The sequence below is a fragment of the Hylobates moloch genome, unplaced genomic scaffold, assembly GCF_009828535.3.
Source record: "Hylobates moloch isolate HMO894 unplaced genomic scaffold, HMol_V3 SCAFFOLD_19, whole genome shotgun sequence".
NCBI classification, from domain to species: Eukaryota; Metazoa; Chordata; class Mammalia; order Primates; family Hylobatidae; genus Hylobates; species Hylobates moloch.
The window spans coordinates 48,453,800-48,473,961 of record NW_026652294.1 but is presented as its reverse complement, the minus strand read 5'-3'; the positions used below and the strand labels follow the sequence as shown (position 1 = coordinate 48,473,961).

General features: G+C 43.4%; 1 protein-coding gene across 5 annotated transcripts in view; it reads left to right on the top strand.

Annotated features, from left to right (window-relative positions):
* The window catches only part of MAP3K3 (mitogen-activated protein kinase kinase kinase 3), a 73,705-nt gene that overhangs the window by 29,759 nt on the left and 23,784 nt on the right, over positions 1-20,162 (top strand). For all 5 annotated transcript variants that reach the window (XM_058431956.1, XM_058431955.1, XM_058431954.1 and 2 more), the window contains 3 exons: positions 1,910-2,009; positions 7,425-7,538; positions 13,389-13,509. In XM_058431956.1, coding sequence (XP_058287939.1) covers positions 1,910-2,009; positions 7,425-7,538; positions 13,389-13,509 — 335 coding nt within the window. The remainder of the gene's footprint in view (positions 1-1,909; positions 2,010-7,424; positions 7,539-13,388; positions 13,510-20,162) is intronic.

Below are 20,162 nucleotides of genomic sequence, written 5' to 3'. Positions count from 1 at the left end.
TATATATATATATGTGTGTGTATATATATATATATATATGTGTGTGTATATATATATATATATATATATTTTTTTTTTAAGACAGGGTCTCATTCTGTCACCTAGGCTGGAGTATAGTGGCATGATCACAGCTCACTACAGCCTTGACCTCCTGGGCTCAAGTGATCCTCCCACCTCAGCCTCCCAAGTAGCTGGGACTATAGGCATGTACTATCACACCTGGCTAATTTTTTTAAAAAAATTTTAGTAGACAGGGGGGCTCACCATCTTGCCCAGGCTGATCTTGAGCTCCTAGCCTCAAGTGAGCCTCCTACCTTGGCCTCCCAAAGTGCTTGGCCCCCAAGATTTTTTTAAATTCTGTATTTTCTTATATAAATTTGAGAGTATGTGTGTGTATGAGTTTCTTTCTGATATTCTTTTCTGTTTAATTTGTCTCTGATTATTTTTAATCATCTATGTTTTAGAGTATTGGGTTGAACCCATATAAAATGGTTGGCCATCGGTAGTCTCATATAGTTCAACCTAATACATTGATTAAAACTTTTTATTGGCCAAGCATAGTGGCTTACACCTATAATACCAGCACTTTGGAAGGCTGACGTGGGAGGATTGCCTGAGTTCAGAGGTTTGAGATCAGCCTGGGCAACTTATTGAGGCCCATCCCTACAAAAAATAAAAAATTAGCCGGTGCATGCCAGTAGTCCTAGCTACTTGGGAAGCTGAGGCAGGAGGATCGCCTGAGCCCCAGAGGTTGAAGCTGCAGTGAGCCGTTATCATGCCACTGCACTCCAGGCTAGGTGACAGAACGAGACTCTGTTTCAAAACAAACAAGCAAACAAAAAACCCACAACTTTTTATTATGGAAATTTCAAGCACACACAAAAGTAGACAGAGTATTAAACTGAACTCCCATGGACCTGTCACCCAGCTTCAACATTACTAACATTTTCCCAGTCTTGTTTTATCAATTCCCACTTTTAAATTTTGCTGAAGTATTTCATAACAAATCATATTTTACACCTCTTTGGATGAGTCCTTACTCTACCTTATATTTGTAGAAATTGTTCTTCGAACTGACCTAATGAGTCTCTCCAGAAAAGCTTTAATGTCAGTACTACTTACATGCACAGATACATCACTGGTTAAGAAAACTGATCAGGCATATCACCAACTCAAGGGGGAATTCCTGTGACTCTGTAGTAGAAAATCTTAATTCTGAAGAAAATCAGTATGGAGATTCTTATGGCATCTCAAAGATGAACAATGGAAAAGACCTTTCAAGTCGTGGAGTTGAGGCCCTTAGGAGTTGAGGCCATGTTTTCAGGACTGCTACTCCAGTCTCTACGTTTTCTAGCTTATTTCCTAAATAATTTCTTTCTTTCAACTTTTATTTAAGTTCTGGGGTACATGTGTAGGATGTGCAGGTTTGTTACATAGTTAAACGTGTGCCATGGTGGTTTGCTGCACGGATTAATCCATCACCTATGTATTAAGCCCAGTAGGCATTAGCTATTCTTCCTGATGCTCTCCCTCCCCAAGTCCCTACAGCCCCAGTGTGTATTGTTCCCCCCCGCATGTGTCCGTGTGTTCTCATCGTTGGAACATAGTTTTTAAATCTAGTGGCTTCTTTTGTCATTGGCAGAAGAGTCTAAGTTGAAGTGGTAGATGAATGGTTGGGATTGAGCAATAGTTGTGGGTACTGTTGTCAAACCTGATAGATAGATGCTCAGAGGGTGAAAGGTAATGGTAGAGAAGAGGAAAAAAGGAAACAATCGGGAAAAGGCAAATTGAGTGAAAGAAAACAGAATCCTATGTTGAGAAGAAAGGAAGAATATACTCAGACCATTGCTTTTTAAACCCTACATTTTAAGTATACAATTAACCAACCTTTCTTTCTGTTTCTTTTCAGAATTATAGCGTTCAGCCGGCCTGTGAAATACGAAGATGTGGAGCACAAGGTGACAACAGTATTTGGACAACCTCTTGATCTACATTACATGAACAATGAGGTGAGAAGGCAGATGGATGGGGCAGGGACAAGAGGGGCAGATGCCTACCTTTTTTCTCTCTGTTTAACAGAGCCTTTAAAGTTTGTTTCTCTAATATCATCTGCAGGTTTTCATTTCTAGACCCCTTTTCTTAATTCCAACAACTCTGGGATTTCTGTGTTTTACTACATGGGAGATTACTGAGCCATCTCAGCCATCTTCATTCCCCCTACTTAATCAGTGCAGATAGCTCTAATATTCCATGGTGGAATCAGGTATGGTACCAGGGCTAGGGCTTATATTGTCTCCTTTACATTTTGTAGGAGTATCTTATTTTTTTTCCCCCAGCACAGCCTTAACAAGAATCCAGAGGGTTTAGCAGGGGCTAGGGAGGTGTAAAAAACCAGTGAGTAGGTCATCTATTACAGTCATAAATGCAGGATTCTTCTCTCAGAGTTTCTTCTGATTGGAGCTTGTTTCAAATGTTAGCACCTGCTCCAATAAGTTCTTTAACTCCTCCTCCTCCTCACTCCACCCCAGCGGTCCTTATTTACTTCTACTTTGAATATCACCCAGGAAGGAATTCTTTTGACTGTCAGTTTCTGGGCTGCTTTCCCAGCTCCAAGAAGAATATTAAAGACTACAATCAGCTTAGGCTGGTGCTTTGCAGTGTATTTATGCTGAGTAAAGAACGTGTACCTCGAGCAAACTGAGTTAGGGGTGCAAGACAAGAAAGCTGGGCAACATCATGACCCTTGGAGAACCAGATCATCACTGTGTAGTTTTATTTTATTTGATGAGGAGTTAAAATTTTTCTTTCAGTAAAGACTTTTCTGAATGATTTAGTACTCTTTTCTTTTTCAGTTAATATTTCCATTAAGAATTCCTGATGTTTCTTTATTCTAAAGCCACATATAAATCATTGTTATTATTTTAGTTCATACATGTCTTAACATACTCTACTAATGTTAATGATCAGGAGTTGACTAACTTACATTTGATTAATTTAAAATCCCTCTATTCTGTTCTTTTGTTTGCCCTTGAAACCCTGCACTGTCAGGATCTAAGAATCCCAAATGAAAAATCTACTGAGATTTTATTTATTTATGTCTTTGTAATTATAGTTTTATTGAGATTAAAAAATTTATCATCTAAAAGTATACCATTCAGTGGTTTTTAGTATGCTGATAGAGTTGTGCAACCAACACCACTATCTAATTCCAGAACATTTTCTTTTTTTTTCTGAGACAGAGTCTTGCTCTGTCGCCCAGGCTGGAGTGCAGTGGCGCAAACACGGCTCACTGCAGCCTTGACCTCCTGCACTCAAGCGATCCCTCCACCTCAGCCCCTCAAGTAGCTGGGACTATAGGCACACACCACCACACCCAGCTAATTTTTCTGTATTTTTTTATGGAGGCAGGGTTTCACCATGTTGCCCAGGCTGGTCTCAAATTCCTGAGCTCAAGTGATCTGCCTGCCTCAGCCTCCCAAAGTGCTGGGATTACAGGCATGAGCCACCGCACTTGGCCTCCAGAACATTTTTATCACTCCAAAGAGAAACCCTGTACCTATTAGCAGTTATTCCCCTTTCTCTCCTCTTCCCAGCTCTTGGTAAGCACTTATCTTTCTGTCTCTTTGGATTTACCTATTCTGAACATTTCGTGTAGTGGAATCATACAGTGCATGACCTTTTTTGTCTGGCTTCTTTGACTAAGCATATGTTTTCAAGGGTCATCTGTGCATGTTGTCAGTATGTCATTCTATTTTATGGCTGAATAATAAATATTCCATTTATGGATATACCACATTTTGTTTATCTATTCATCTATTGATAGACATTTGGGTTGTTTTCATTTTTTGGTGATTAAATAGTGCTGCTATGAACATTTGTATACAAGTGTTTAAATGAACATATGTTTTCAATTCTATAAGGTATATACCTAGGCATGGAATTTCTGGGTCATAAGATAACTCTAACTTTTTGAGGAACTGCCCAGCTTTTCTATAATGGTTGCACAATTTTACAGTCCCACTAGCAACTTATGAGTGTATTAGTCTATTCTCATTCTGCTGTAAAAAACTGCCTGAGACTGGGTAATTTATAAAGGAAACAGGTGGCTAGGTGCAGTGACTCAGGCCTGTTAATCCCAGCACTTTGGGAGGCTGAGGTGGGCAGATCACGAGGTCAGGAGTTCAAGACCAGCCTGGCCAACATGGTGAAACCCTGTCTCTGCTACTAATACAAAAATTAGCTGGACATGGTGGCGCACACCTGTAGTTCCAGCTACTCAGGAGGCTGATGCTACAGAAGAATTACTTGAACCCGGGAGGCGGAGGTTGCAATGAGCCGAGATTGCGCCACTGCACTCCAGCCTGGGCGACAGAGTTGAGACTCCGTCTCAAAAAAAAAAAATTTTTTTTTTAAATAAATAAAGGAAAGAGGTTTAATTGACTCACAGTTCAGCATGGCTGGGGAGGCCTAGCAAACTTACAGTCACGACGGAAGGGAAAGCAAACACGTCCTTCGCGTGGCAACAGGAGAGAGAAGGGCCAAGCAAATGAGAAAAAGCCCCCTATAAAACCATCAGATCTCATGAGAACAGCAGCATGGGGGTAACCACCCCCGTGATTCAGTTACCTCCCACCAGGTCCCTGCCACGACACATGGGGATTATTGGAACTACAATTCAATATGGGATTTGGGTGGGGACACAGCCAAACCATATCAATGAGGGCTGCAGTTTCTCCACCATGCTTACCAACATTTGTTATTTTCTTTTTTTTAATAGCCATCCTAGTAGGTGTAAAGTGATATGTCACTGTGGGTTTTGTTTTTGTTTTTGGTTTGAGACAGGGTTTCACTTTGTTGCCCAGACCAGAGTGCAGTGTGCAATCATGGCTCACTGCAGTCTCGACATCCTGGGTTGAAGTGATCCCCCCACCTCAGTTTCCCCAGTAACTGGGACTATAAGCACATGCCACCACACTGAGCTAATTAAAAATAAATTTTTGTGGCCGGGCGCGGTGGCTCACGCTTGTAATCCCAGCACTTTGGGAGGCCGAGGCGGGTGGATCACGAGGTCAGGAGATCGAGACCACAGTGAAACCCCGTCTCTACTAAAAATACAAAAAAATTAGCCGGGCTTGGTGGCGGGCGCCTGTAGACCCAGCTACTCGGAGAGGCTGAGGCAGGAGAATGGCGTGAACCTGGGAGGCAGAGCTTGCAGTGAGCCGAGATTGCGCCACTGCACTCCAGCCCGGGCGACAGAGCGAGACTCCATCTCAAAAAAAAAAAAAAAAAAAATTTGTAGAGATGGGGGTCTCACTATTTTGCCCAGGCTAGTCTTAAACTCCTGGCCTCAAGTGATCCTCCCGCTTCAGCCTCCTAGGATTACAGGTGTGAGCCACTATCCCCAGCCTACTTGGTTTTTTTTATTTAACTCCCTTCCCAACCATTCTTATTTAACTCCCTTCCGAACCATTCTTATTTATTCCCACTTTGAATGTCCACAGGAAGAAATTCTTTTGCAATATAATATGATTTGCAGAACATTCTCCCATTCCATAAGTAGTTTTGAGATTTTATTTTAAATATGTAGTGTTTTTGGCCAGGCGCAGTGGTTCATGCCTGTAATGCCAGCACTTTGGGAGGCTGAGGCGGGAAGATCTCTTGAGCTCAGGAGTTCAAGACCAGCCTGGACAACATGGTGAAACCCTATCTCTACAAAAAGTGCAAAAATTAGTCGGGTGTGGTGCCTCATGCCTGTAATCCCAGCTACTTGAGAGGCTGAGGCAGGAGGATCACTTTAGCCCAGGAGGTGGAGGTTGCTGTGAGCTGAGATCATGCCACTGCACTCCAGCCTGGGCAACAGAGGGAGATGCTGTCTCAAAAAAAAAAAAAAAATCTTGTATTATAAATTGGGAACTGTATGAGTTAATTGGACTTTTGCTTGATTTTGTGTTTACCATACATGTATAAAATCTGGCCAGGCGTGGTGGCTCACTCCTGTAATCCCACCACTTTGGTAGGCTGAGGCAGGCAGATTACTCGAGGTCAGGAGTTCAAGACCAACCTGACCAATATGGCAAAACCTAGTCTCTACTAAAAAAAAAAAAAAAAAAAAATTAGTGGGGAGTGGTGATGTGCACCTGTAATCCCAGCTACTCTGGAGGCTAAGGCAGGAGAATCGCTTGAACCCAGGAGGTGGACGTTGCAGTGAGTTGAGATTGTGCCACTGCACTCCAGCCTGGGCGACAGAGTAAGACTCTCTCTCCAAAAAATAATAAGAATAAGATCTGACATTTGCTAGGTCCTAGGCAAGGCATATGTTTGCATCTTATGAATCTCCTAATACCAAGTATTCATAACATGCTCTGCTTTTTGCAGTGAGTGAGACTTATTTGTACCCTCAGGGACCTTCTATTTAATACTTCACTGGAACGTATGAGTGTATTAGTCTGTTCTCACGCTGCTGTAAAAGACTGCCCAAGACTGGGTAATTTATAAAGGAAAGAGGTTTAATTGACTCACAGTTCAGCATGGCTGGAGAGGCCTCAGGAAACTTATAATCATGACGGAAGGGAAAGCAAACACGTCCTTCATATGGCGACAGGAGAGAGAAGTGCCGAGCAAAGGGGGAAAAGCTCCGTGAGAATGGAGGAGGTAGTTTTCAGGTTCTAGTCGCTGACTTTTCCCTTAAACAGAAAGATATTAAACTGTGCTATGCAGTCTAAATTTGTGTTTTTATTTGTATAACAGTTTTCATCCTCTGACCATCCCTCCACCCCTCCTCTTCCTTTTCTGTGTGTTCTGTTAATGTCAGCACAATTGGAGATAGAGTGGGACATGATCCTACTTAATTTGGAAAAGAATATGGGGGCTATAACTGTTTGCAACTTGATGATGTTTTTGGAGAAGAAGCTCTTCTCAGAAAGTGTCTCACAACAGGGTACTGAGGTATGCTACAGCATGGATGAACTAAAAAACATTAAGTGAAAGAAGCTAGATGAGAAAGATTGAATCTTTATGAATTGAATTGAATATGTATGAACTGTATGAGTCTAAATGGAATGAAATGTCCAGAAAAGGCAAATCAATAGAGATAGAGAGTAGTGGTTGCCTGGGGCTGGAGGTGGGAAGGAGGAGTGACCATAAATGGGCACAAGAGATCCTGTTGGAGTTCTGGAAATGTTTTAAAATTGGATTATGATGATGGTTGCACAACTATGTAAAGGTACTACAAATTTTTGAATTGTACATTTAGAGAAAAAAATCTCTATGGTTTCAACTAGATATTTTAAGACCCCATAGTATCCAGTGAGATTGTTTTCCTCCAAACTTATTTTTATTTTTTGTTTATTTTATTTCTGCAAAGTGAAACATTGAGATAAACTTCTGTTTTATATTATTTCCCTTTTCTGTGTCTTGTATCACAGCTCTCCATCCTGCTGAAAAACCAAGATGATCTTGATAAAGCAATTGACATTTTGGATAGAAGCTCAAGCATGAAAAGCCTTAGGATATTGCTGTTGTCCCAGGACAGAAACCATGTAAGTAGCCCCTGTCATGGTCTGGCAGCTGAAGACAAAGCTTGCTTTCCTTCAGGAACTTCTCTTGCCTCCTTGACAGACGTTTTCGTTCCTCAGCCACTGCCAAATTGAGAGCATAAGCACAGCACAGCCCACTTGTCAGTGGCCAGTGAACATTCTTCATTTGATTTCACCGAAAAGCCAGATTGTCAGTGTTAACATTGCATCTAAAGGTTATTTGACTTATGGTGAGGGAGGAAGGAAAATACTTTAAGATAAAGAATAAAATTCTTGTGCTCTAAATTTATGTTTTTTCAATTAGATTTTGACCCCAACGAGAGAAATTTGATTCGTTTGGCAGTGCTGATTAGGAAAGACTGTCAAAGATTTGAGACTGTCATGCTTTATAAACCCAACTCCCACAACACCTTGCCTTTCCCTTGGAACACTTGTAGGAAACAAACTTTTCCTTTTGTTCAGTGGAAAAATCCATGGGTTGGGGGCCTCTTATAACTTATCAGCTGCTGCTTTACCCAATGGCAGGCAGTCTGTGGGGTGTCAGAAGTGGGGAATTATCCCTTATGCACAGTTTTCTCTCCTGAAGAATTCCTGGAGGCCTGCATTTCACAAGAATGTTTGCAATCTGTATCTGTCTTCCAATTACTGATTCCTCTACCAATTTTCTTCAGATGCATGTTTCTGAAGGTTTCTTGGCACCATTTCCTTTTCTTATGCTTGACAGCCTTTCCTTTTCTTTATGTGGACAGCCAACATGGCAGCATAAGTATGGGTGTAGTGACTAGGACAAAGTTTAGGTGGAATGCTGCTTATGCTGACCATTTCTTTTCTTTTTTTTTTTTCCAGGTTAATTATTTTTTCCAATTTATTGTGGTAAAATACACATAACATAAAATTTAGCGTCTTAACTTTCGTTTTGTTTGTTTTTTTCTAGGACTAGAAGGAATTTTATTAATTTTTTTTGCACACAAAACAATAAACATTTTCTAAAAATACGTACAAACAAAAAGATGCATATCAAACATGTTAGGAAGGTTGCACATGGGAAGACAGGGAATAGAAATGGGAGGTGGGAATTAAAGAAAATAAATGAGAGAGGGACTTTGTATGGATCAATGATAATAACTCAATCTTCTATTTGACAAAGAAGAAGGAGAAGGAAGAGGAAGAAAAAGAAAGTGGGATAAAGGATCTGAAAGGGAGGAAAATAGAAAAAATTAGAGTATGACTCCAGGGTAGACCTGTTTTGTTGTTGCTGGGTTGGTTGGTTGGTTTGTCTGTTGTATTTTTCATATGTTTCGCCATGTTGGCCAGGCTGGTCTCGAACTCCTGACCTCAAATGATCTGACCGCCTTGGCCTCCCAAAGTGCTGGGATTACAGGTGTGAGCCACCACGCCCGGCCCCAGAAGAGGGATCTTAGAATTATTGTAGTCCTTGGGAAACCTTACCCAGGTTCCTCCACAGTTGGAAATCATTAGAAGCCAAGCAGAAGTATAATATTGTCCATGAGGAGAACTTGTGAGATGTTGTATCATTCTGTTCCCTGCAGCTTCGAAGACAACTGAGCTAGCAAACGTCCAGAAGACAAAATTTTCAAGGAGTTGGAGTCACTTTCATATATGAACAGTGTAAAAGTTTAGAACGCTTGACCTGGCATGGTGGCTCATGCCTATAATCCCAGCACTTTGGGAGGCTGAGGTGGGTGGATCACTTGAGGTCAGGAATTTGATACCAGCCTGACCAACATGGTGAAACCCTGTCTCTACTAAAAATGCAAAATTAACTGAGCATGGTGGCGCATCCCTGCAATCCCAGCTACTCGGGAGGCTGAGGCAGGAGAATTGCTTGAACCTGGGAGGTGGAGGTTGCAGTGAGCCGAGATTGTGCCATTGCACTCCAGTCTGGGCGATGAGCAAAACTCCGTCTCAAAAAAAAAAAAAAGTTTAGAACTCTTTAGTCAGGAAAGACAGCCTAAGCATATATAATCAAAGTCTTTAAAGCATCTAAGAGCATGGATAATGAAGACACAGATTTATTCACCTAATCTCAATTTGGATGAACTCCTTGAATATTGAGCATTATCTTAGAACAAAAAAGAAATAATTTGCATAACAAGTGATAAACCAGCCTGGGTAACATAGCAAGACCCCTATCTCTACAAAAGTTTTAAAATCAGTCGTGGTGGCAAATGCCTGCAATTCCACCTACCTGGGAGGCTGAGGCGGGAGGATCACTTGAGCCAAGGGATTCCAGGCTGCAATGAGCTATGATTGCACCACTGCACTCCAACCTGGATGATTGAGCAAGACCCTGTCTCAAAAAGAAAAAAGATGATATATGTGGCATCTATTATTCTGAAATTGTATAGCTTCAAAGCAGATTTTAAAAAGGGCTTTAATAAATTCATGGATGATAAAGCTGTAAATTTAATTAAATCACCTCAGATGCTTTCACAGCTATCATAACTATCATGGTCTTCCATGCAAATATCTCTTGGTACCACCATTAAAACAGAGGACTGGACAGGATGCTCTTGGTGATCCAGTGTGCCATTTCTTACCTTACATTCCCATGTAACAAACTAAAGCAACCCCACTCCCCGTTTTACCTCCTCCCTGCATCATTGAATCACTTGCCAAATCTTTTATTGAGATAATTTGTGGGTAGACTTTTGTAACTTATTTTTCTGCTGATCTCCTATCTTCCAGTCACTGAAATCTTGATGCACATGGTTTCCTGGTAATTTTTCATATTGTTTGTGTTAGCACAGCACACTTCTACCCAGAGTCCTTTAGTGAGGTGTTCATGGAATGGTCAAACACCATATTCTATTTGTTGTCTTTAGAATGTTCTGCTAGCTACACAGTTCATACCTATGGGCTCTCCTGTCACGGAGACAGTCCCCTTATATTCTCAGGCATAGTCCCACCTTCCTCCTTCCTCTTTTTCCCCACTTCTGAGTCTTATTCAAGGTGTCCTAAACCCTTGAAGCAACCTCATTTTTATTTACCATACCATTCCCTTTTGCCCCCTTAAATTGAGGTTTTCAAAATTTGGCTGAATATTAAAAAATATCAGTGCTTGGACTCTATGTCCAGAGGTTCTGTTGATCTTAGGTGTCAAAATCTCCACAGGCAGCTGGGCACGGTCGCTCACCCCTGTAATCCCAGCACTTTGGGAGGCCAAGGCGGGCAGATCACCTGAGGTCAGGAGTTTGAGACCAGTCTGACCAACGTGGAGAAACCCCATCCCTACTAAAAATGCAAAAAATTAGCTGGGCGTGGTGGCACATGCCTGTAATCCCAGCTATTCAGGAGGCTGAGGCAGGAAAATCACTTGAACCCGGGAGGCAGAGGTTGCAGTGAGCCGAGATCGTGCCATTGCACTCCTAGCCTGGGCAGCAAGAGTGAAACTCCGTCTCAAAAGAAAAAAAAAAAAAAAAAAAAAACATTAGCCGGGCATGGTGGTGCATGCCTGTGATCAGGAGGTGGGGACAGGAGAATCACCTGAACCCGGGAGGCAGGTTCTGTCTCTAATAAAAGTACAAAAAATTAGCCGGGCGTGGTGGCGGGCGCCTCTAGTCCCTGCTACTCGGGAGGCTGAGGTAGGAGAATGGCGTGAACCCGGGAGGCGGAGCTTGCAGTGAGCCAGGATCGCGCCACTGCACTCCAGCCTGGGCGCAGAGCGAGACTCTGTCTCAAAAAAAAAAAAAAGCTCCACAGGCAATTCTCATGGGCAGCTAGGGTTGAGAACCATTACCTGCAATTGAGGCATGACTCACTTCTAAGACGTGGCTACTCAAAGTGTGGCCCGTGGAACAGCAGTGTCAGCATCACCTGGAAGCTGATTAGAAATGCAAGCTCTGAGCTCCTCCCCAGACCTACCGAATCAGAATCTGCACTTTAACAAGATTGCAGGTGATTCATATATACATTAAAGGGTGAGAAGCTCTGCTTTGAGACCTTCACTGATTCTCTTCACCTGCTTTCTAACCTGTTGTCACAACCTCAGCCTTTTCTTTTACAAATCTATGCTTGTGCTGGCCATTGAAATTCAGCTTTTAGATTTTTTATTTATTTTATTTTATTTTATTTTTTGAGACGGAGTCTTGCTCTGTCGCCCAGGCTGGAGTGCAGTGGCACGATCTTGGCTCACTGCAAGCTCCACCTCCCGGGTTCATGCCATTCTCCTGCCTCAGCCTCCCGAGTAGCTGGGACTACAGTTGCCCGCCACCACACCCAGCTAATTTTTTGTATTTTTATTAGAGACAGGGTTCCACTGTGCTAGCCAGGATGGTATCGATCTCCTGACCTCATGATCCGCCCGCCTCTGCCTCCCAAAGTGCTGGGATTATAGGCATGAGCCACTCCCGGCCTAGCTTTTAGATTTTTTAATTGAGGGTTTAGATTGTATGTCCTTTGGTACACATTTCAAATTCATGTTGCCATGATTTATTGAATTCCCACTATGTGTAAGGCCCTGCATTCAGGCAGGTGGCAGGGTGCTCATCATGCACCTCGTCTTTGTGAGTTCAAGACTGTGACCCTCCCTTGCCCTTCACTTGCCTGCCTCCCCAATATGTGGCTTTGACTGTTGTTTCCTTTTTGACCCTTAGCAGAGAGCTATTGCACATCGGAGGCTTCAGCAAGAACATTCACTTCCCCTTGGTTCTGACTTCCCGTTAGAGCAAGACAGTTTTTCAAGACAACCTGCATGTGATAAAGTCTGGCATGGGGACTACAGGAGGTTGCTTGGCAGCTGAACTCTCCCCTGAGAGCGGGAAACCTTTTTCCTGGAGGACAGGATATAGAGTTTGTTTAGATCGGACTTTTTTTGTTAGGGGGAGGTAGAGGAGACAGAGGAGCAAGTAGAAACTTTGAACCAACTTGTTTGTAAATCCTGAGCTCTCACCCCCACTCTCACCAGTGCCCTGCTTATTTGTAATAGCATCCTGACATCACTCGATTACCTCCAGGATTTAGTTTTAAGCTTTCTCAGTGCAAAGGCCCCCCTTTGTTGCTTAGTTTTCTCTGGTGGCTGGACTGGGCCCGGTGGAAAGAGTGGGTGGGTGCTGAGAGGATTGCTGACCCTCCTCTCAGGCCCTTGACCTCTCTCTGGCAGAATGGTACTTATGATAGCTTTTCCCAATTGAACATGATCCTGAGATGATTTACATGTAAACCCTGGAATCTTCTTAATTTTCAGGGAGTGATTATGGTTGGGAAAAAGAAGCATATTGAGCTACTTTTAAACATACATATATAAGCTGGGCATGGTAGCATGTACGTATAGTCTCAGCTAACGCGGAGGCTGAGGTGGGAGGATCCTTTGAGCCCAGGTGTTTGAGTCCAGCCTGGGCAACATAGCAAGACTCTGTATCAATCAATCAATCAGTCAATAAGATAAATACATATATAGCAACCAGAATTTTGTTGGGGAGGGAAGTTGCCATCATTCACTCTCCATTCTCCCTCCTCTGCAGAAATAATTTTCTGCTACTCTTCCTAAACTCTCTGGAGAATTTTATGAGAGGGTATTTACAGCTCTCTTTTCTGTTTTGCAGATTATTACAGGAATGCCTGTTATTCCTCCATGTCTGGATCATCACCTGTTAAACTGGGGCACTAGGTCTCAGCGCTCATACATTATTGAAGCTGTAAAACTACCTTGAGCGAATAGTGGTTTGCTGAGACAAATAGAGGAGTGAGATTTGGGGGAAAGTTGGGTAACTCATGTATTAAAAGCATGAAGGTGGCTGAGCCTGCAGGGAGTCCTTAGGAAAAGGGTGAGAAGGCCTTGATAGGCCTGACTGTGTAAAGATGTAGCTCAGCCTTTTTCCTCTTCTTTTACAGAACAGTTCCTCTCCCCACTCTGGGGTGTCCAGACAGGTGCGGATCAAGGCTTCCCAGTCCGCAGGGGATATAAATACTATCTACCAGCCTCCCGAGCCAAGAAGCAGGCACCTCTCCGTCAGTGAGTATTTCATCCCTTTTTTCTCCCCCTCTATTTTATCTGCCCACATTTAAAAAAAAAACAAGTATTTGTTAATTAAATAATCATCAAATATTTATTGACTATTACTCTGTGTAGAGTAATCCTTTATGCCTTTATTTTATTTAGAGAGGAAGGGCAAAGAAATAACTGGGATGGTATCCTGACTCTCAAGCAACTTAAAATATAATGAAATAGTAGTGTGATTAAATTCCTTTTAAACATCCCTGAAAAAGTGATCGCCTCAGACATCTGCTTGAAAACTTCCAGCTGTGTTTACACTCACTTTTGACCATTCTTGTGAAGAATAGAGACTTGTAAAGTTAGGAATCAGGTCTAAGTTTGAATTTTGACCTTAAACCTCTTGCTTATGATTCCTGAGAAGTCTTTATACTTCAGGGAAGATGCTGACCAATGAAACTTTTGAGAGAGTCAAGCTAAGTTGTCTGGGAAAGAAAGGAGACTACTGACATAGTGCAGTCATTTCTCTGTATTTGTAGGGGATTGGTTCCAGACCCCTGTGGATGCCCAAGTCCCTGAAATAAAATAGTGTAGTATTTGCGTATAACCTACCCACATCCTCCCTTATAGTTTAAATCATCTCTGGGTTATTTATAATACCTAATATGATGTAAATACTATGTAAATAGTTCTTTTTTTTTTTTATTTTTTATTTTTTGAGACGGAGTCTCACTCTGTGGCCCAGGCTGGAGTGCAGTGGCGCAATCTCGGCTAACTGCAAGCTCCGCCTCCCGGGTTCAAGCAATTCTCCTGCCTCAGCCTCTCCGAGTAGCTGGGACTACAGGCGCCCGCCACCACGCCCGGCTAATTTTTTTGTATTTTTAGTAGAGACGGGGTTTCACTGTGGTCTCGATCTCCTGACCTCGTGATCCACCCGCCTCGGCCTCCCAAAGTGCTGGGATTACAAGTGTGAGCCACCGCGCCCAGCCGTAAATAGTTCTTATGCTGTATTTTTATTTTTATGTTTTTGCTATTTTTTTTTTTATAATTTTCCACATATTCTCAATCTGTGGTTGGTTGAATCCACAGATGCAGAACCTGAAGATATGGAGGGCCAACTGTATATACAACCCTCTGCTAACTAGTCAGAAAGCTCTGTGGCTGCTACCAGTCCTTCCCAGGACAGGAATCTAAATCAGGCCTGTGCATTATTACTAGTTAACCCAGGATTCCTGTGGATCCCACTTTTGAGAGTCTGGGGAGAAAGCCCCCATTTCTTGAATTGTGGAACTTGTGTCAAAAGGGAAATCTGGTCTTATCAAACATCGTGTTGAGCCTGCTGCCTTAATGTTTTGGAGACCCCTGCTGCTGCTAGAAAGCCAGCTTTGCCCTTATCCATATAGGTAGAATTGCTTCAAATTGAACTGTCCTCTGAAGATCCTGAGCTGAGCTTGAGAGATCTAAGCACTGATCCTGTTGCTGAGTTTGTCTGTTTGCAATATGCCTCCTGAGGGAGTTGCAGGAAAAATATGTTACTGAGGTACTGACTTTGCCTTACTGAGTAACTTCTGGAATCCAGGCAAGTACTGGTAGTAAGTATTGCCAGGCTGAAAGTCTGTATATGAATTTCAGATTTCTGTAGATAATTGGGGAATGTGTTGGTTGAGGAGGGAGAGCTAGTACCCTAGCAAGGAGAGCCTAGCCACGGCGTCTCTGGCCCTGGAATCTATGTGCCTCAGAGCCTGGGAAGCTCTGCCAGCTTGGCCTCTTTTCCTTAGTCCTTGTAGAGATTGAGGGGATGGAGGTGGGCAGCATGGTCCCTTGTAATCAGTAAGGATTGATGGGGCAGTAACTGGGTCTCCTGAGCCTATGATATGTGCATGGAGGCAGGGGCTAAATACTCAGCCACTGGACCCTTTCTCCATGTTACTGGGAGCTATATATGGAAATGATTTTCCTGGCTGAGAATGCTGAGGAATGAGATTTCTGTGAAGTAGTTCCTGTTTATCTGGAAAATGGGCAACACAGCCTCTTAGCATACCTAGATCCTGGCTTCCTTCATTCAGCAAAGCGTTAAGTACCAGCCGTTGGGCTGAGATGAATGCTGCAGTGAAACATTTGGAAGACCAAGGGTGGCTGGAGCAGATTCCGCCTGGGAGAGAGGGGCTTTCACAGAAAAGGTAACATCAGAGCTGACACTCCAAGGAAGATTTACTGAGCATCAAGTAGAGAGAGATATCTCAGGCATAGTAAGGAGCACCTGCCAGGCATGATCGCAAAAGAACTTGGTGGGTTCCAAGAACCCCAGGGGCTTTGCAGTGTGTTTGGGGTAAGGTAGATTATTACTAGTTAACCCAGGATTCCTGTGGATCCCACCTTTGAGAGTCTGGGGAGAAAGCCCCCATTTCTTGAATTGTGGAACTTGTATCAAAAGGGAAATCTGGTCTTATCAAACATCGTGTTTGGGCCCATTGAGAATGGGCTGAGCCTGTGAGCCTTTCCATAGAGCCAAGAAATGGGAGAAATGATTTCTAACTAGAATGATCTGGAAAATGCATTCTGAGGGGAGCTGTTCCAGCTGGACCTTGAAAGATTATGGAGGATTTCCATAGGGGACAAGGGGAGAGAGGGCTTTTAGACTATGTCTGTGGAGAGCTCACTATCCTTCAGGTGCAGGCTGGCTGATACATTTGGAGGAGGAAGAGAAGGCCAAGAAAGGATGCCTGGGTGTTTTCTAAGGGACTCTCAACTGCACTCAGACTTTTTTGGTAGGCAGTGGGAAGCCACTGAAAATGTTTGCCCCTTATACCCATCACCACTACAATATTTATCATGTTGTCTTTTTTTCTTTTTTCTTTTCGAGACAGAGTCTCACTCTGTCACCCAGGCTGGAGTGCATCAATGCCATCTCGGCTCACTGCAACCCCTGCTTCGTGCTCTCAAGCAGTTCTTCTGCCTCAGCCTATTACAGGTGCACACCACCACTCCCCACTAATTTTTGTGTTTTTAGTAGAGGTGGGATTTCGCCATGTTGGCCAGGCTGGTCTGACTCCTGACCTCAGATGATCACCTGCCTCGGCCTCCCGAAGTGTTGGGATTACAGGCGTGAGCCACCATGCCCCAACCTATCATGTTGTCTTATCTCTCTTCCATCATACTACATTTTTGTTCATTTGTTCAAAAGATAATTACTGGCTGGGCATGGTGGCTTATGCCTGTAAGCCCAGCACTTTAGGAGGCCAGGATGGGTGGATTGCTTGAGCCTCAGGAGTTTGAGACTAGCCTGGGCAACATGGCAAAACCCCGTCTCTACAAAAAATACAAAAATTAGCCAAGTGTGGTGGTGCATGTTTGTAGTCCCAGGTACTTGGGAAGCTGAGGTGGGAGGATCACTTGAGCCTGGGAGGCAGAGGTTTCAGTGAGCCGTGAATGTGCCATGGTACTCCAGGCTGGGCAACAGATCGAGACCCTAGCTCAAAAAAAAAAAGTAATTACCAAAGTATCTACTATGTGCCAGAAATATGGGAAACAAAAAGGAACACAGGCCCTGTCCCTGTGGCCTTTACAATCCATGGAAAGACAGACATTTACTTGTTATGATGTGATTAATGTATAATTACAAACTGTGACTGAAAGGTGTGTGGTGCTGCAAGTGGACTATAACTAAGAAATGGCTGGGCATGGTGGCTCACAACTGTAACCTCAGCACTTGGGGAGGCCGAGGTGGGTGGATTGCTTGAGGCCAGGAGTTTGAGACCAGCCTGGCCAACACAGTAAAACTCCATCACTACTAAAAATGCAAAATTAGCTGGGCATGGTGGTGAGTGACTCTAGTCCCAGCTACTCAGGGGGCTGAGGCAGGAGGATCACTTGAATCTGGGAGATCGAGGCTGCAGTGGGTGGAGATTGCACCACTGTACTCCAGCCTGGGTGACAGAGTGAGTGAGACTCTGTCTCAAAAAAAAAAGAAAGAAAGAAATGGTGGGCTATAACTAAGGGATGGGACCTGATCCTGATCTTGGGATGGGACCTGATCCTGATCTTGGGGCCAGGAAAGCCTTAGGCATGAAAGGGATTTGGGAGTTAGGCAAAAGGGATGCAAGGAAGAGGGTTCCAGGCAGGGGATGTTACAAGAGCAGAGGCCTGATGGCAAGAGGAAGTGTGGTATGTCTGAGAAATGGAAAGAAGTCCAGATAGCTGGAGAGCTGGGAGCAAGGGGAAGGGGAGAGCAGGATGAAGCTGGGGAGAGAGGCAGAGCCTTGAGGACCCTGGTTAAGATTCTGATCATTGCATGGAAAGTGGTGAAAAGCTACTTTAGAGTTTTTAAGTGAAGAGGAGTGGGTGGTGTTACATATTCATATTTGTATTTTGAAAAGATCGATCTGGCTCCAGTGTGGATAACAGATTGGAGGGGGCAAGAATGCATGCAAGGGAACTGCATTAAGCTAATGCAATGGTCCAGGTAAAGAAAACTGGGCTTGGAGTAGGCTGGTGAAGTGCAGAGAGGAAGGAACAGGTGAACTTGTGACATTTAGAGGTAAAACTGACAGAACACGGCGTTTTGGTGGTTCTCAAAGTGTGTTCTGTGGATCCTGGGGAGTCCCTTGGATCCTTTGACCCTGTGAGTTCAAAATTCTTTTCTTTTTTTTTTTTTTTGTGACGGAGTCTTGCTCTGTCACCAGGCCGAAGTGCAGTGGTGCGATCTCAGCTCACTGCAACCTCCACCTCCCGGGCTCAAACGATTCTCTTGCCTCAGCCTCCCAAGTAGCTGGGACTACAGGCATGCGCCACCACGCCCAGCTAATTTTTGTATTTTTAGTAGAGATGGGGTTTCACCACGTTGGCCAGGATGGTCTCGATCTCTTGACCTCGTGATCCACCTGCCTCAGCCTCCCAAAGTGCTGGGATTACAGGCGCGAGCCACCATGCCTGGCCCTCAAAATTATTTTCATAATCATGCTAAGACATGACACTCAATTCTCTCACAAGGGTACAGTGGAGTTTTCCAGAGGTCATGTGCCTGAGGTGATGTCATCACTGTAATGGCTTAATGGCATGTGTGCTTGTATATGATTGTATTCTTAAAATTTCTTTTTTCCTCCACTGGTTTCTCCTGAGAAAATGTTTTTAAAATTTCTGAGTTTTAATTTCAAATACAGTAAATATCAGTTGATATATCCTACATAAATAAAAGCTAAGTGGCCTCAGTTTTAAGGTGGAAAGGGGTTCTAAGACCAAAAGGCTTAAGAATTACTATAGTATTGGATTGAATTTGCAGGTGTTTTCAGGAGGCTAAGGTGGGAGGATAGCTTGATTCCAGGAGTTTGAGCTCAGCCTAGACAACATAGTGAGACCCAATATCATTTAAAAAAAAAATGAGGCCGGGTTTGGTGGCTCACGTCTGTAATCCCAGCACTTTGGGAGGCCGAGATAGGTGGATCACCTGAGGTTAGGAGTTTGAAACGAACCTGACCAACATGGTGAAACCCTGTCTCTATGAAAAATACAAAAATTAGCTGGGTGTGGTGGCATGCACCTGTAATCCCATCTACTAGGGAGGCTGAGGCAGGAGAATTGTTTGAACCTGGGAAGCGGGTGAGCTGAGATGGTGCCATTGCACTCCAGCCTGGGCAACAAGAGCAAAACTCCATCTCAAAAAAAAAAAAAAAGAAGGAAGAAAAATATTTTGCAGATGTTGAGAGAGAGGGAGGTAAATTACTGCTCTGTGGAGATGAATAAATGGCATCGCCTTTCACTAAGACAGGAATACTGGAAGAGAGCCTGGTTCCAGGTGCTGGGAACAGGTAGACTTAATGTTTTAGCCATGTTGTTATTGAAGTGCCTCTGATACAGCCAACAGGAGATATCAGAGAGGCAGTTAGATATATAGGTCTCTAGCTCAAAGGGGAGAAAACCAGGGCTCGTGAAAAAATATTGGAAATTGTTATGTTGAAACCATGGGCCCAGGGGAGAGTGCCTAAGCAGAGACTATAGAATGAGAAGAAAAGAGGGTCCATGATTGAGCCTTAGGAACCCAACACTTAGTGGCCAGTTAGAAGAGGATGAGCCTGCGAAGGACACAGAAAAGGAGTAACCAGAGAAGTAGGAAAGGAAATTAGGAGTGTGGGGAGAAGGCGTTACACAGAACCATCCAGGTTGGTAAGGACAGACCAAGGGTAAGAGACAGAAACCTGTTCTTTTCATTCACAGATGTTTGAATGCTTGCTGTGTGCTGGTACAGATAAGACTTTCTGGAAGGGAAACAGAGACAGGAGTCAAGGTATAGCATGAGAGACTTGGAAAAGTCCTAGCAGTAGAAATGGGGTCAAAGAAGTCCTTGGTTAGTAAGCCTTAGCAATTCAGCCTTCCACCGGGTTCCTCTGTTGCCTCCTTGTCATCGTCATTTACATACATGTGAATATTTAGTGAGTCTGCTGCAAGCGGGCTACTCAGTTCACACCACAACATTTGCATTGATGGGAAAGCGCAGGGTAGCCCAATCAAATTCCAGACATGTATATTTGAAATTCTTCTTTATTTTGGATTGAAAATCAGCTTTCTCTCACTTTACCCACTGATTCTAGTACTGCTCTCTTGAGCAACAGATAAACACAGATAAAATCTTTCATATGACAGTTTTTCATTTTTTTTTTTTTTTTTTTTTTTTTTTTTTT